Source organism: Entamoeba invadens (genome assembly GCF_000330505.1).
Source record: "Entamoeba invadens IP1 unplaced genomic scaffold scaff_1105074726033, whole genome shotgun sequence".
Lineage (NCBI taxonomy): Eukaryota > Evosea > Mastigamoebida > Endamoebidae > Entamoeba > Entamoeba invadens.
Window position 1 is genome coordinate 15593 of NW_004440383.1, and position 14769 is coordinate 30361.

The window sequence follows — 14769 nt, forward strand, 5'->3', positions numbered from 1 at the left end:
GATGCAAATGGGATTCTGAATGTGTCGGCTGAAGACAAGACAACAGGAAAGAAGAACAAGATCACAATCACAAACGACAAGGGAAGACTCTCAAAGGAGCAGATCGACAAGATGGTTGCAGACGCAGAGAAGTTCAAGGCGGAGGACGACAAGATGAAGGAGCTTGTTGAAGCAAAGAATGGACTTGAGAACTTCTGCTACTCGATGAAAAACACACTCAACGAGCAAATTGCAGCAAAGCTCTCACCAGACGACAAGGCGGCAATTGAAGCAACCATCAAGGAGACACTCGACTGGCTCGACAAGAACCAATCGGCATCAAAGGATGAATACACACAGAAACAGAAGGAAGCTGAGGCTAAGATCCAGCCCATCTTCACTAAAATGTATCAACAGAATGCAGCAGCTGGTAACATGCCAGGCGGTATGCCACAAGGTGGTATGCCCGGTGCACAACAACAGGGCGCAAAGAAGAGCGACACAAAGGGGCCGAAGATTGAGGAGGTCGACTGATGTAATTGACTTGTTGGTGTAATTTCACTGTACCATTCAATATAATACTTTTTTACTTATCAACTATATTAATAAGAATATCCATAATGTGGTGATTATTTATATAAAAACTGAAAGAAGTGCTGGCGATTAAAACATCATTTTATTTGCCAATAGTAAAAAGAACCATTTGAAATTATAATACCTTCAGTATTGTGTTACCTTTACTTATTCATTCTCAAATCAAAGAAACAACTGAACAAACAAATCAATAACCACTTTGTTGTAGTTCCTCTTTTCATTAGAAGTGGCAGACGACACAGGAGATGTTATCTTCAGAGCCAAGAATGAAAGCCATATCTCTAATATACCCCGCAATTTCAGACATTCTCTTTGTCCCTTCTTTCTTTCTGCAAATATCAGCAACTTTTTCATTAGTTAACACATCCCAGACACCATCGCACCCCATCACAATACACATGTCCGTATCTTTACGTCGGACATATCGATTCACATGAGGCTCCGATGATACAAATGGTTGGAATCTGACATCTCCTATTGATCTTGTAATAGCCAAGACACCATTCACTCTTCCTTTAGTCACATATCCGCCAACAGAAACTATTCGTTCAATTTCAGACGGTGCCGTTGCCTTATCGTCTTCAGTGAGTTGTTCATAATCTTGTTTTCGTACAACAATAGCACGCGAATCACCAACGTGAGCCGTGTAATATTCATTCGGCGTCACTAACAACACACACGCCGTTGTACCATCATTGAACTCCTTCTTGTTCACGTCCGCAGTCAACTCGTTGAACGTCTCAATGAGTGCGGCGTCGACTCCCAAGTTATTTTCAGTGAGTAAATGTTTCTTCAATATTCTCGCGAAGTGGCACGCAACGTAATTCGACGACTCCGCGCCTCCGTGCCCATCAAACAGCCCAATTAAATGGACTCCGCCCGCCGTGAAGTTTTCAATCAGAATCAGTGCGTCTTCCATTTGATCTCGTTTACCACACATTTCCGCACTCCCAAAGGTGAACGTGTCGTTTGAAATAGCGACGTTATTAAATCGCATCGAATTGGGTTTCCCAAGTGAGAAGTGTTCGGTCGGGTTTTGTGCTTTGAACGGGACGGGACCGGTGATGGGGGTTTTCAGTGTCGACGCGAACTTATTGAGCTTCACCTTATCATTAATAGTGCAGTGGAAATTCGTCAGTCGCGTCAATGTCGACGCAAAGAACATCGGGAAGTTCTCCGTCGAGGAGAAGTCTCCGTTATACGACAAGTCAAGTGATTTCAGTGACGTCATTGAGCACAAATTCGATGGGCAAGTCAAGATTTCATTCGTCGACAAGTCGAGATCTTTGATCGCAACCAAATTAGTAATAGGCGTGACATCTTTAATGAAGTTACACGACAATTCCAACATCTCCAAATTCGTCAACAACGAGAACTTCTCCGGCAGCTCTGGAATTTGGTTACAATTCAAAAAGAGTCCAACGAGTCTACCCATAGAAAAGAGGGACTCGGGGATCTTCGACAACTTATTGTGTTCAAGATGTAAAGAAGTCAAATTGGTTAACTCACTCATAGTGTCTGGGAGTCGATCTATGATGTTAATACCAAGAAGAAGTTCTTCCAATTTAGCCAAGCAGCTGTATGAGATATCCGGCAATGAGTCGAGATAATTGTTCGACATATTAAGTCTCACCAAATTCGTACACGTCGTGATAGCCATTGGGAATGAGTTGAATGAATTCGAAGACAAATCCAATTCAGTCAAACTTGTTCCTGTGAGCATCTCCTCAGGGACACTTCCAAGCATATTCTTTTGAATGATCAACGTCTTAATCACTGAGAGCTTCTTGATATTTGGAAAATCTTTCAATTTGTTTGAAGACAAGTTCAACTTGTGAATGCCATACTCCATTTCCGGCAAGTCCATTTCGACAATTTGGTTACTTGACAAATCAATATCTCCAGACTTAGGAAGCTCAGTGACCTTCTCAAGTTCTCCATTGGACAAATTGAGTTCGGAGACATTCGTAAACTTCTGAAGACCACTTGGAGGGACTTTCACTGACGTATGTTGAAGTGTTAACTTCTTCAAGCCAATAAGTGACATAAATGACTTTGGCAATGTCTTTAAGAGGGAATACGAGAAGTTAATTTCTTTAATAGTTGTCAAATTCGCGATTTGATCGTTAATTTCATTCACTGGATTTGCAGAGACATCTAACACAGAGAGTTTAGTCAACTTACATAACGATGGAGTGATCTTATCGATTCGATTGTTTGAGATGTCTAAGATCTGTAAAGACGCCATCTTCGACATCCCATTTGGTATTGTCGCGATTTTGTTGTCCTTCACTTTTAAGACGACCAATCCCGTTAACTCAAGCAATGGAGTCGGGAAGTTATTCAACAGGTTATTAGACATATCGATGAACGTGAGATTGGAGAGCTTCGACATGTGCTTTGGGATAGCGAGAATACGATTAATACTCATATCGATGTACCTCAGTGCTTGCATTGTACCAAACTCATCTGAGATTTTTGTGATTTGGTTGATGGACATATTCAACTCAGTCAAAGAAGTCAGTTTAATTGATTTTGAGAACTTCTTCAAATGGTTACTGGACAAGTCCAAAGTCTTAAGAGTGGGGATGTTAATCTGATTCGGTAACGTTTTAATCATGTTGTCATTCGCTCGCAATTTCTGCAGTTTTGGAAGGGAGTTGATTTGTGACGGCAACTCTTGAATTCTATTCATCGAGATATCTATGGAAACTAAATTCTTGATCTCTTTCTTGACTTCTTCAGATGGAAACTCAATCAAATTCTTCGCGTGTTTTACAATCTTCGCTTCGGCCATAACCTTTTCAAGATGTAATCTGACAGTTTGAGAGTTAATAAAACTATTTTAAGAATTCATATAGTTTTTTAATGATTATAATTACTATTTTAAATTTGGTTCAAAAGCGTTGTAAATTTGGAGATATTAACCTGTTTTAAGAAAAACAAGTTGAAATAACCGGCAAATTATTGCTAGTGGTGAGAGTTCTATTATTTTATTTATTTTTTGTTTTTGAATATTGAAATGGTTTATTTATAATTTTATTATAATTGTGCTATTGTAAAAAAAATAAATTATATAGTTTTTTTCAAAAATTGTAAAATACAATTTGAGTTGTTAAAAATGGAAAAGAGAGAAAAATAATTGAAAATTTGTATAAAAAAAAGGAATTAAAATTATAGTAAAAATGTTTATTTCAGGAAACTCACAATTTTTTGGATCTTAAATAAAAATAAATAATTATTTTGAAAAATAAAAACGAGATTATATAATTGTTTTTTCTTAGTATTCAACAAAGAAAAACTATACTAATATTAATAAAATATTATTATAATAATAACAATAAAATTAACCAAATTTATTTTTTTATAAAATAACAAAAATTATAATAAAAAAAAGTGTTTTAAAAAAAATGTTTTTCATTTTTTTCAAATAAACAAATCCATCTAATAAAAGATGGAGACCAAAGAAATACTGAACAAGAAAATATCCACTCCCGTTTTTTTCAATGACGAAAGAGATAGGGTTTGTCCTTAATACAATAGCATTTGATTTTAATATGTAGACCCCAGATGGAGACGACACCATTTGCGATGACAGCGATACAACTGATGATTACATGACAGTTGATTCAGAAGTGCGGACGAGTATCGAACAAAAGAAATTAATACATAAACGCCTTTCAGAAATTGACGATGAAGCAGACAACGCGTTTATCATTCGTCATTCAAACAGGGAGTCATATTTAAGTCCTCGTCTCATTAAATGTGTCACCGTTTGTTTTTGACATTCAACGGTTTTGCGTATTAACTCACCACGTAGTTCATTACTTTATATCTTCTTTTGATTGTGGTCTTGTACCAAATCAATTTGTACATTGGTGACCAACAGTACGTGTTTACAACGTCCGTTTTTCTACTTTTAATCGTTTCAGTGTTCCTATTAAACATGATCTACATCGACTTGTTGTAGATACGTGTTCAATGTATGGATTGAATACCGAGCTATACAAGTATCCTTTTATGTCTAAATTATTGTTACATTTTTAGTGGTTTATCTGTCATGTCGTTCCAATAAAATCACTCAATTTGATGGGTGATTTTCATATTTTTAATAGTAATAGTATAGTTTCATAACTAATTCGAATCGTTCATAATTTCCCTTCATTATAAAACAAATAAAAAAAACAAAAACTTGAATAATATTTCAGGTATTATCATTTTTAAATAATTGTATAGTTTCGTTAACTAATATATTTAAGGTTTGACAACCCATTAATATTTGGCCACACGTGGTTTCAAAAAATCTCAAGCATAATTCTGTGTGGAGTTTTGAAAAAAACCAATTCGTCGGTTTGATATACATTTTCGGGAAATTCATCGAGATTATCATCATTTTTAAACCAAAATTTCGTTGATTGCAATAATCATTTTTTTGAAACCATATTTTAATTCAAAATAATTATAAAGATATAAGAACATAAACAGCATAAAAATCAAGCCCAAAACTACGTTGTTCCCCACATCGACATTGTTCCAAAAACATTTGTGGAGAATTGCAAATAGTTTAATCCACACAAAGAGTAAAACAATACCAAATACTATATGAATTAATAAATTAATTATAAACAACTATTTAATTAATGAAATGTGTATATCGTCTCGAAAGAACGAAGTGACTTGCACCGTTCGATGTCATAGTCTTGTACGACTTCGTCTTGCCCAATTGAAACGCAACTGAAGTCTGCAGACTTTGTTAAGATGCTATATATCTCGTCATCAACCTCTGAGTCGTTATCAAAAAGATTTACAGGAGAGGAGTCAGCCGAGTCGAGTTTAAAATGTTTGCAGACCATGATGGAAGGTGACTTGGTTAGACGTCTTGGGATTGTTGTGACGTATTTGGCCATGATTTCAAGTCTGAAAATTGAGTTTAAACTTTTTTAAATAATAAGACCAAGATTCTCAGTCGAAACGACAAAAAAAAAGAAAAACAAATAAGGGTTGTCTTTTTCATTTTTTCGACCTTTTTTAGGATTTTTGACAACTAAAGTATAAAATCATCAAACGTTCATTTCTTTTTGCGATTGAAAGGCCTGTATTTTCCCAGTTATTTAAACATTTTTTTCAACAAAACGGCGTTATGAAAAAGTGCGTTTTGTCATGTAATTTTAGTTTTGCGAAATTATTTTGGCATTTTAAAGGAACTCTGTAGAATTTATAGGGAAAAAACGGGGATGTGTTTATGATCTGCACTTTTGTTATTTTGAAAAATCATTTGTAAGTTGTGAGAAATTTCAACAGTTTGTTACTAATTAATTTATTTCCTTTATTTATATTATTAAGAACATTTTATTGAACAATTTTTTGCCATTAATTATTTTTTTAATTATAATTTTATAATTTACCCGCCTTTTTCCACATAAATAATCACAAAATAAAACCTAAAATGTGTAAAAACTAAATATCGAGCATTTTTCATTTTTTTGAATTTCTTGTTAAAATCGAAAAAAAATAATATTTTTTTTGAATTTATATTATTAATAATACTATATTAATAATTTATATTCATATAGTAATAATTTATATGAATAATTTATTTTTGTTCAACTAAAATTAAATTAAAACTTTTTTATAATTATAATTAAAAAATAGAAACAACGAATTAAAAACGAATATCAACAACAAAATATAATGAAAAAAAACAAAAATAAATTGTCTTTTAAAATTGTTTTATTAAGTATTATCTTTTAGAATTAAATTAAATTTATTTAATAATAAAATATACTTGTTTGTTTTATATACAGTCATTATTCGATATAAGGGTTATTTGATATAAGGATTTATTCGATATAAGAGAGAAAAATAAGAGGAAGCCCTTATATCGAATAATAGAAAAAAAAAATAAAAAAAAGATATTTATGTGTTTGCTTTTTGTTGGTTATTTCATTATAAAAACTTAAAATGGTAATAATTGGATTAATTTGTCACTAAGTTAAAAAGTCAAATAAAATAATATAAAAACCATGTTTTATTATATTTTTAATTAAACATTTTTATTAAAATAAACAAAATAATAAATTTATAATAAAAATAGATAAACAAGTAAATTTTATTTAGAAATAATACAATGAATGTATTTGCATTCTTTCAAAAAGAATACTTTCCTTGACAACTACGATTCATTCCGTTCATTAACATTTACAGGAATGTCTTCATTTTCAGGTTCAATATTATGTAATCTTTTTTGTAATTCAAAAATTGTTTTATCTATTTGCTCTTTTTGGACAATAAGCGTCTCAATATTTTCTTTGATATCTTCAACTTCTTTTTCGTTTATTTTTAACAAAGTATTCGTGTCGTTGTTATACTCTTCATTCGTCATTGAAGCGGGTATATTTTCTCCTTCAAATTCCCAGTCATAATGAGGATCAATAATTTCGTCATAGTCTTCAAAGCAATTGCGAAACCCAGCGTGTTCCCAACAATTGGTTATTGTCATCTTAGTCACTTTATCCCAAGCATTTACACAAATCTCAATTGCGTTACCAACTGTGAAAGTAGGCAACATTCTCTTGAGGTTTACCGAACTTAATACAACATCCATAAAAAGGCGATGGTAATGCCTCTTAAAAGACATAATTATACCGGCATCATCTGGTTGATATTTGGATGTTGAATTTTCAGGAAGGAAAGTGAGAACTATATGCCTCAAACCAGTGAGTTCATATACGAAACAATTCTTTTGATCCTTGCCTTTAAACTCGTATCTCTCGTCAAGATCAAAAAGTTCGTTATTTGTTTTCAACGTCAAAGTGTGGCTGGGACAATTGTCAACTATTAAAAGAATAGTTCTATTTGGAGTTAAGCGATCAATTTCGTCATCCCAGGATTTCAACCAATAATGAAAGATATAAGTGGTCATCCATGATTTTTTCTGGTTGATGTATATTGTTTTAAAGATAGTAAGGTGAGGGTCTTTAAACCATCTTGGGTTTTTTGTTGGTCCGATAACCAAAAGAGGTCTTTTCTCTCCCACGAGAGAAGTACAAATCATTAAAGAAATACGAGCTTTTGACACTTTATAACCACTCTTCTGTGAATCATCAAGTGTCCTTTCGGGCAAAGCCATATAATACAAACCAGTTTCATCGGCGTTGTATACATCTTCTTTGGGGAACTCATTAACAACCTTTAACAGTTCTTCGAAAAGAGGACGAACCTTTACCAAATCTACAGAAGCCGCTTCTCCATGAGTTTTGTACATTTTAAAATTGTTTCTCTTGCAAAAATTTTGGGCCCATCCAATAGAAGCACCTTGGTGAATAGTATCTGAGTGTTCTTGAATAAAACATCTGGCTTGGGAAACCAACATAAAATAATCAATTGGTATTCCCGCTTCACGAACTTCATGAAACCAATTGATCATTGCTTCCTCAAGTTCCGGGTTCTGTGGTTTTCTTATTCGTTTATACGAGGATGGAAAGTTTATCAATGTTTCTTTAGAAATTGAACGCAAATGATAAACTTGCTTTGGAGAAATTACTATTTTTAGTTGTTGTCTTACAACTTCGATTACTTTCTGTGTATTTTGATAAAGATCAATTAATTCAATAATTTTTATTTTGTCTTGTAACATCAATGATGTTCTCGTTTTAACACGTTTGGATTGCATTAAAACTTAATGATTTAACAGATTTATTTGAAGTTTTAAGTCGAAACAAAGTTAGATACAAAAGTTTTATTTATTATGTTAATTGTGTTAATATATTTGTCTTTGTTTTTTTGATATATTATAAAATTTATTATTCATTTAAGATAAAAATAATTGCCAATTGTTTTCAAGACATAGGCAAAGTGTTTATTTTGGTTAGAAAAAAATTAAAAATAAAAAAAAATATTTTTGTGACAAAAAACAAACCGAGGTATTTATTTGTTAATTATACAATTCCTCATTTTTTCCCTTATATCGAATAACATTGGTACATGGTATTCCCTTATATCGAATAATGACTGTATTTTTGTTTTTTTTAAAGTTTTTAAAAATTTGAATTATATTAATGGAAATATAAATATTTATAGATTATTTAAATCAAAACTCATTTTAAAAGCAACAAATCTTTTTTTATAATAAACCATTAAATGTATTATATTTGAGTTAATATAAAACTATTTTTTAATTATTTTCTAATTATATTTTTTTGAGTAAAATATTAAAATTAATAATTTGTGTATTTAATTAGCATCAAAATAATTGTGTAATATAATTCATTTTCATTGAAATTTTTTTGAAATATTTTCTTCAGACTTATTTATATTTTAAATATCTTAAAAATAAATCTTTTTTCTGCAAAAAAAATCATCAACAAAAAAACAAATTTTTTAATTTTAATATTTTTTTGAATATATTTTTAGTAGTTTTAAAAGCAAAATAATTGTATTATTTAAATAATAAAACAAATGATAGTATATAGTACAAAAAAAAACAATTCTCATCAATAACATTTGTTTCAGCAAACAGCACAACTTTTTTTGCTCTCTCTTTTTCCTTTCGCTTTTTCCGTTTCGATTTGTTTCTTCATATCGTCGACACAAGACTTAACCAACTCATTCACAAATGTTGGTACTTCCTCTTCGTTCAAGCACGAGACTTCTTTGAACTCGCACGACCTCGCCACACAAATTTCTTGAACTTCTTGTCGTGTCACTTTCCACTGTAAGTCTCTTTTATTCGCAACAAGTAGAATTCGACATTCATTTTCTTTTAATCTTTCGACAAGGCCTAAAAGACCTTTAGCCACTGATAGTGAATCTCTATTATCTACTGAAAACAAAACTAAGACATTGGACGCCTTTTTCACATCAGAAACTGTCACTCCACCTTCAACTCCTTCGGTCTCGTCTAATTCCACTTTATACGTTTCTCCTTTGATTGTGACGTCTTTTTCTCTCTATGTGTCATTCTTTATAGTATTTGATAGTATTTATTATAGTATTACAATTTTAATTACTCTAGAGTTATTTAATAGAGTGTATCATGTTAAAATGTTTTCAAAAGTACTCTTCAGTGTACTGTAACTAAACGAACATATTTTTCGCCTACAACTTTTTCTGTGCCAGTGTAATCCCCAAAATATCGTTGAATAAATGATGTCTTCCCTGTATCAGCAGATCCAGCCAAAACTATTTTCACTTTTAACATGCTCTATCGTCGGTAATATTCAGTTCTTGGGGCAGCATTTCTATTTTTTAAATTGAATAATTCTTTTTCATTTTTATATTATTGGGTGTAGTTATATTACTATAATTATACAATTGAAACGCAACTTCTTGTTCTATATTAAGTAGTCTTTATTGTACTCTAAAAATTAGTTTTAAAAGAAATTGACATACATTAATTAAACTTGTAATTAAAAAGCTATATGCAATTGTCATATTTATATTATAAAATTATAATATAAATTCTAAATTTAATAGTAAAAAGATACATCAATACAATACAATCATTCCACGACTAAGCTCTTAGTCGTTTTAGACATTGAGTGTACCCAATACTGAAGTGTTGATGGGGTGAGATCTTGATACTGTTCCGGGTAAGCAGCTACGAGGTATTTCACTGCTTTAGTAAGTCCCATTGTACAGAACGCATTGACAGCTCTTCGTTTTATTGCTTGGCACCATCTTTTCTTTTTGATGTTCTTTCTGTTGTTTGTTCTTTCACAAATTTCAAAGGTAGTTGGATTGGAAGGTTCAAACACGGAGAATGGACTTCGAGGCATTGAGTGTGTGTCTTACTATTTTTCAGTTTATATCTCAAGTATTTCGTTTGTCGCTCGATGAATATATTTCCACACAAAATGAGATGGCAATTCAATATTTTTCACAAGTTATTGGTGAAAACTGAGAGTAAAATAAAGGTATTTTTGTTCGAATTATAAGTAACCTTTTCACTCCCCTCTTGTTTCTGTTTATAAAAAATAATTCTTATTTTAGAACGATAGAAGGTTCACTTCAACACATCCTCAATATTTATTTTTTTCTTTAAGTTCTATTCGTTTCGTTGGTATTCTCGAATCGAACGGTTATTTGATGTGCGATAAGTTATACAAATATTTGAACAAATATACCGCAATATTGATTTAATAAATCGGGAATAATTGTTATTGTTTTTATACTAAAATATCGAACGAACAATCATTTATTTAAAACTTTTTTTTGTTTAAATAATCGGGTTATTTCGATGAAAACAAATAACCATTAAAATATTTAATTAAAAAATGGAAAGAAGTTAAATATAGTAAAGTCATTAATATATTTATTCGAACAATTGTATAAATTATTGAACTTTTTTTAATTATTTTTAATAACTAGCATTTTTATTAATAATAATTAAATGACTACTTATTACATTAAAAATTCGGGAGTAAATGGTCAAAAGTTTAATATGCTGATATTTCAATAATTTATCCAAAAACTGCTCTTCAATTGAAGTTCAATCGCCACAAAAAATATTATATTTATTAAGATAATATAGTTTTTAAATTACAAAATTTGGTTCAATATTAAAACCAATTTGTTATACTTTTATTAATAACAAATTGAAAATAATTAACCGAAAATATTCAATATTTCAATAACATTTCAATAACAATAATCATTTCTATTATCATTTATAAATGTTTTACTAACAATTGTTAGTAATAAAAAAACTATTATCGAATTAATATACAAAATAAATAAATAAAATATATTATTATTCTAGTAAATACTATAAAAAACTTAAAAAAAACTACGGTCTTTTCACTACAGTTAAAATTTCTCATCTGGAGTTGAAGTTAGTTTTACCTGCCTTTGGTTGCTTAGAAGCGGTCTTAGCCTTTGGATGGGCTTCCTTCTTTCCCTCCTTCTTTGCTTCTTTCTTAGCGGCCTCCTTCTTAGCAGCATTAGTTGCCTTGATTTCCTTAATTTTTGCGATGGCTTCTTGTCTCTTCTTAGCGAGTTGTTCTGGGGTGTATGTCTGCTTTCTCTTGGCGATTTCTTCGGCAGAAATTCCGTGGTATCCTCTAATCACCTTGATAACTCTCTTTGCCTTCTTCTTGCCGACAACTTCTTGTTGAAGACCCTTTTTGTTGAGTTGTCTGTAGATCGCAGTCCAGAAGACCTTTCTTGGGTTGGTCTTTCTCAAGAACGCAGACTCCGACTTCTTAGTAATGAAAGTGAAGACTTTCATGTCCTCTCTCACAAACTTGCGGCCCTTACCAATTGGGATTTTAAAACCGCTGAACGAGCAGACTTGGGTCCTAATTATGAGCTCCCACCTTTCAGTATAACAACAACACAAACTTGATCGACATAACTACTCTTCAGAGTTATTGTAGGGTTTCTTTTTCAGTTTCTTTGGGCTTGACTCGTATAGTTTATTATACTATATTTTACCATAAATTTATAGTTTCATGGAAAAACATTTATTGGTCAAAGAGTTCAAAAAAGTTATTGAAAAAGTGAAAAAAAAGGTGGGGAAGACTAGTTGAAAAAAAGGTGGAGTTTATAAAAAAAAGAGTGAGTGAAAACTTGAACAGAAAGTGTAGTCCAACGAGTAAATTACTTGTCCTTCTTTTCATTTCCCAATTCAAAGTGTTTGCATCTCTTCATGCATTTTTGGAGTTTGTACTTGCACTTGGAGCACTCAAGTTTCAAAACAACCTTCTTTGTAGTTTTTGCTTTCTTCTTGAAAACTGGCTTGGTCTGACCTCCGAAACCTTTTTGCTTACGATCGTATCTTCTTTTACCTTGAGCGTGGATAGAGTCCTTTCCCTTCTTGTACTGTGACACTTTGTGTGGAGTGTGTTTGTTGCAGCGGGGGCAATACGTCTTTCTTGCCTTTGGAACAATAACCATTGGACTGGACTCTAATAGTTCTCTCTCTTTTGTCTTCAGGGTTTCTCTTACTATCCTATAACCGTTAGTACTTCTTACTATTTTTATAGTTCATTATTCCTTCTTGTGTTCAATTATAGAGGTATAGATTTTTGTATTATCAATTTATTACTATTTATTTATGAAATTATTTATAAAAAATGTATTATAACATAATAATATTATTTTTAAGTATTATAAAATAGTATAAAATAATAAATTATAATTACAATAGTAATTATTTTTATTTGAGATATTATAGTTATAAAAAAACTAAACTAATAAATGAGTAATGTTTTTGGTTTTGTTGTGTTTGCTTGGAGTTGGGTATGGTGAAGTACACCCACTCAAAAAAGAAGAGTATTCCAAGTTTATTGACAAAAACAAATTTGTCCTTGTGAAGTACTTTGCCCCGTGGTGCGCACATTGTAAAGCACTTGCCCCAATTTTCGAGGAACTTTCGAACATAACAGATAACGTTGCTTTTGCTTCTGTGGATTGCGACGACCAAAAAGAGGTTTGTCTTGGTGAGAAGATACAAGGGTATCCAACGATCTTTCTGTTTAGAAATGGAAAGAGAAAACCATTTGAAGGCGAGCGTTCTCTGACAGGCATTCAGTCTTTTCTAAAAGCCAACGTCGAGAGGCGCCTTCAAAATGTCACCGAAAGTGATGTTATTCGAATCAAAGAAGAACACAAAAACTGTGTGTTCATCCGCTTTAACAAAGACCCCTTAATTAATGAAGTTGTTGAGATAGTCACCGACATGGTGGAGTTCTTAAAATTTTACACCATCTTCAATGACGACACAACAAAGAAAGTTTCGTTCGAAGTATACAACGTTGAGCGTAACACTAGTTACACCACCGAGTCTGTAATGGTCGAGGAAGTCAGTAGAAAAGAGGTCCAACGTATTGTCGACTTCATCAATTTAAGAACATTCCCCATCTTTCCTATCATTGACTTCCCACTCTTTGAAAGAGTTCAAGACTTACCAGTATACTCTCTTTGGTTCTTTTATAACTCCACGTTGACTCAAGACCAAATTTCAATGTTCAAGTCGTTAAAAGGAAAGTACGAAGATATCTTGTTCTTCGCTTTTAATAACAAGATTTCGGAACAACAGGTGATCCATATGCACCACTCTGGGTCTCTATTTCCAGTTATTAGTTTGCTCCACCCTAATAAGCGCAATATTTACGTTTTTGACGAAAAAAGAGAAATCTCACTGACGTCAATCTCTCACTTTCTTGACAACGTGTTGAACAACAAAACAAAACCATTTTTGGCGGTCTCAAACTTAACTAAAGACGATGAAGGAAAAAACCTGAGAAGAATCACAGGAAACGAGTTCGAAGATTTCATCACACCAAAACGAAAGGTCCATTTACTCATTTTCTGCGCAAAGCGGTCGGAAAATTGCCAGAGGTTCCTTAACAACGTGTTTGAGAAGATTGCAAATCTGACAAAAAATTTCAAATATTTTGAGATGGCTTGGATCGACGCGTCAACCGATGATGTGGGACCAGAATGGGACTTGGAAAGTATTCCAAGATTGTTCATTTTTGACGGAACGAAAGACGAGATAAAGAAAGTCATGATGAAGGATTTGCCGAATGAGCAAAACTTGATGGAGTTTCTTGGGCATTTTGTACCCGAACTTGAAAACAAAAACAATGATCTGGAAAAGGAGAATGGAAATGATATTAAGACAGAATTGTGAAAGATTTGAATTCAAATGATTTTTATATACTTCATACTTTTCTTTATTACAATAAAATTGTAATTGAATAATAATAATAATAAATTAATATAATAATAAATTGTAAATAGTTTAATAAGTGAAATAGACAAATTGGGCTATTGTTTACTATAACAATAGTTTTTAGAAGTAAAATACAAAGAAATAATACACAAAACAAAGATTGTGAATCAAAACAAGATTGAGAAGTGATAGGATTGTTAATGGAACTTGAAAACACAAAATGAGCCTCTCAGATGACGACATCCAAAAACGGATGGACTTACTCACAAGGTCTATCGCGACGGGGTGCGGGAACCCATTTTGTACCAATAAATTGTGCAAGTCAAACCCTTCGCATGAACCGTTTTCAAGCGACGACAACACCGGAATCATTGTTGAATACGCCATTGGAGACTACCACATGTGCCAACCCTACATCAGTGCAAATGACGTTTATAAACTAACTCCCGACTTCTTCAAGAATGAAAGAAACATCTTGCAATACCTTACACCGTTTTCACTCGCCACGTCTTTTCGAA

The 14769-nt window shown here is 32.1% G+C and overlaps 6 protein-coding genes across 6 annotated transcripts; 3 read left to right on the forward strand and 3 right to left on the reverse strand.

Moving 5' to 3' along the window:
• Nucleotides 1–793: 793 nt before the first annotated feature.
• EIN_402850 (leucine-rich repeat-containing protein 33 precursor, putative) lies at nucleotides 794–3370 on the reverse strand (the record flags this gene model as incomplete). The annotated part of the gene is made up of 1 exon (XM_004256704.1): nucleotides 794–3370. One exon carries the CDS (start codon nucleotides 3368–3370, stop codon nucleotides 794–796), a length of 2577 nt encoding a protein of 858 aa, XP_004256752.1.
• Nucleotides 3371–4027: 657 nt separating this feature from the next.
• EIN_402860 (hypothetical protein) lies at nucleotides 4028–4543 on the forward strand (the record flags this gene model as incomplete). Its single annotated transcript, XM_004256705.1, has 3 exons — nucleotides 4028–4096; nucleotides 4137–4346; nucleotides 4394–4543. 3 exons carry the CDS (start codon nucleotides 4028–4030, stop codon nucleotides 4541–4543), a joined length of 429 nt encoding a protein of 142 aa, XP_004256753.1.
• A 4537-nt stretch (nucleotides 4544–9080) lies between these two features.
• Nucleotides 9081–9772, reverse strand: EIN_402870 (hypothetical protein; the record flags this gene model as incomplete). The annotated part of the gene is made up of 2 exons (XM_004256706.1): nucleotides 9081–9521; nucleotides 9659–9772. The coding sequence occupies 2 exons, from the start codon at nucleotides 9770–9772 to the stop codon at nucleotides 9081–9083; spliced, it is 555 nt and encodes a 184-aa protein (XP_004256754.1).
• Nucleotides 9773–11389: 1617 nt separating this feature from the next.
• On the reverse strand, nucleotides 11390–11924 carry EIN_402880 (60S ribosomal protein L24, putative; the record flags this gene model as incomplete). The annotated part of the gene is made up of 2 exons (XM_004256707.1): nucleotides 11390–11870; nucleotides 11914–11924. The coding sequence occupies 2 exons, from the start codon at nucleotides 11922–11924 to the stop codon at nucleotides 11390–11392; spliced, it is 492 nt and encodes a 163-aa protein (XP_004256755.1).
• An 854-nt stretch (nucleotides 11925–12778) lies between these two features.
• EIN_402890 (protein disulfide isomerase, putative) lies at nucleotides 12779–14209 on the forward strand (the record flags this gene model as incomplete). Its single annotated transcript, XM_004256708.1, has 1 exon — nucleotides 12779–14209. The coding sequence occupies one exon, from the start codon at nucleotides 12779–12781 to the stop codon at nucleotides 14207–14209; it is 1431 nt and encodes a 476-aa protein (XP_004256756.1).
• Nucleotides 14210–14471: 262 nt separating this feature from the next.
• Nucleotides 14472–14767, forward strand: EIN_402900 (ubiquitin-protein ligase, putative; the record flags this gene model as incomplete). The annotated part of the gene is made up of 1 exon (XM_004256709.1): nucleotides 14472–14767. A coding segment is annotated over one exon (296 nt), but the record flags the coding sequence as incomplete, so codon positions are not given.
• Nucleotides 14768–14769: the final 2 nt, after the last annotated feature.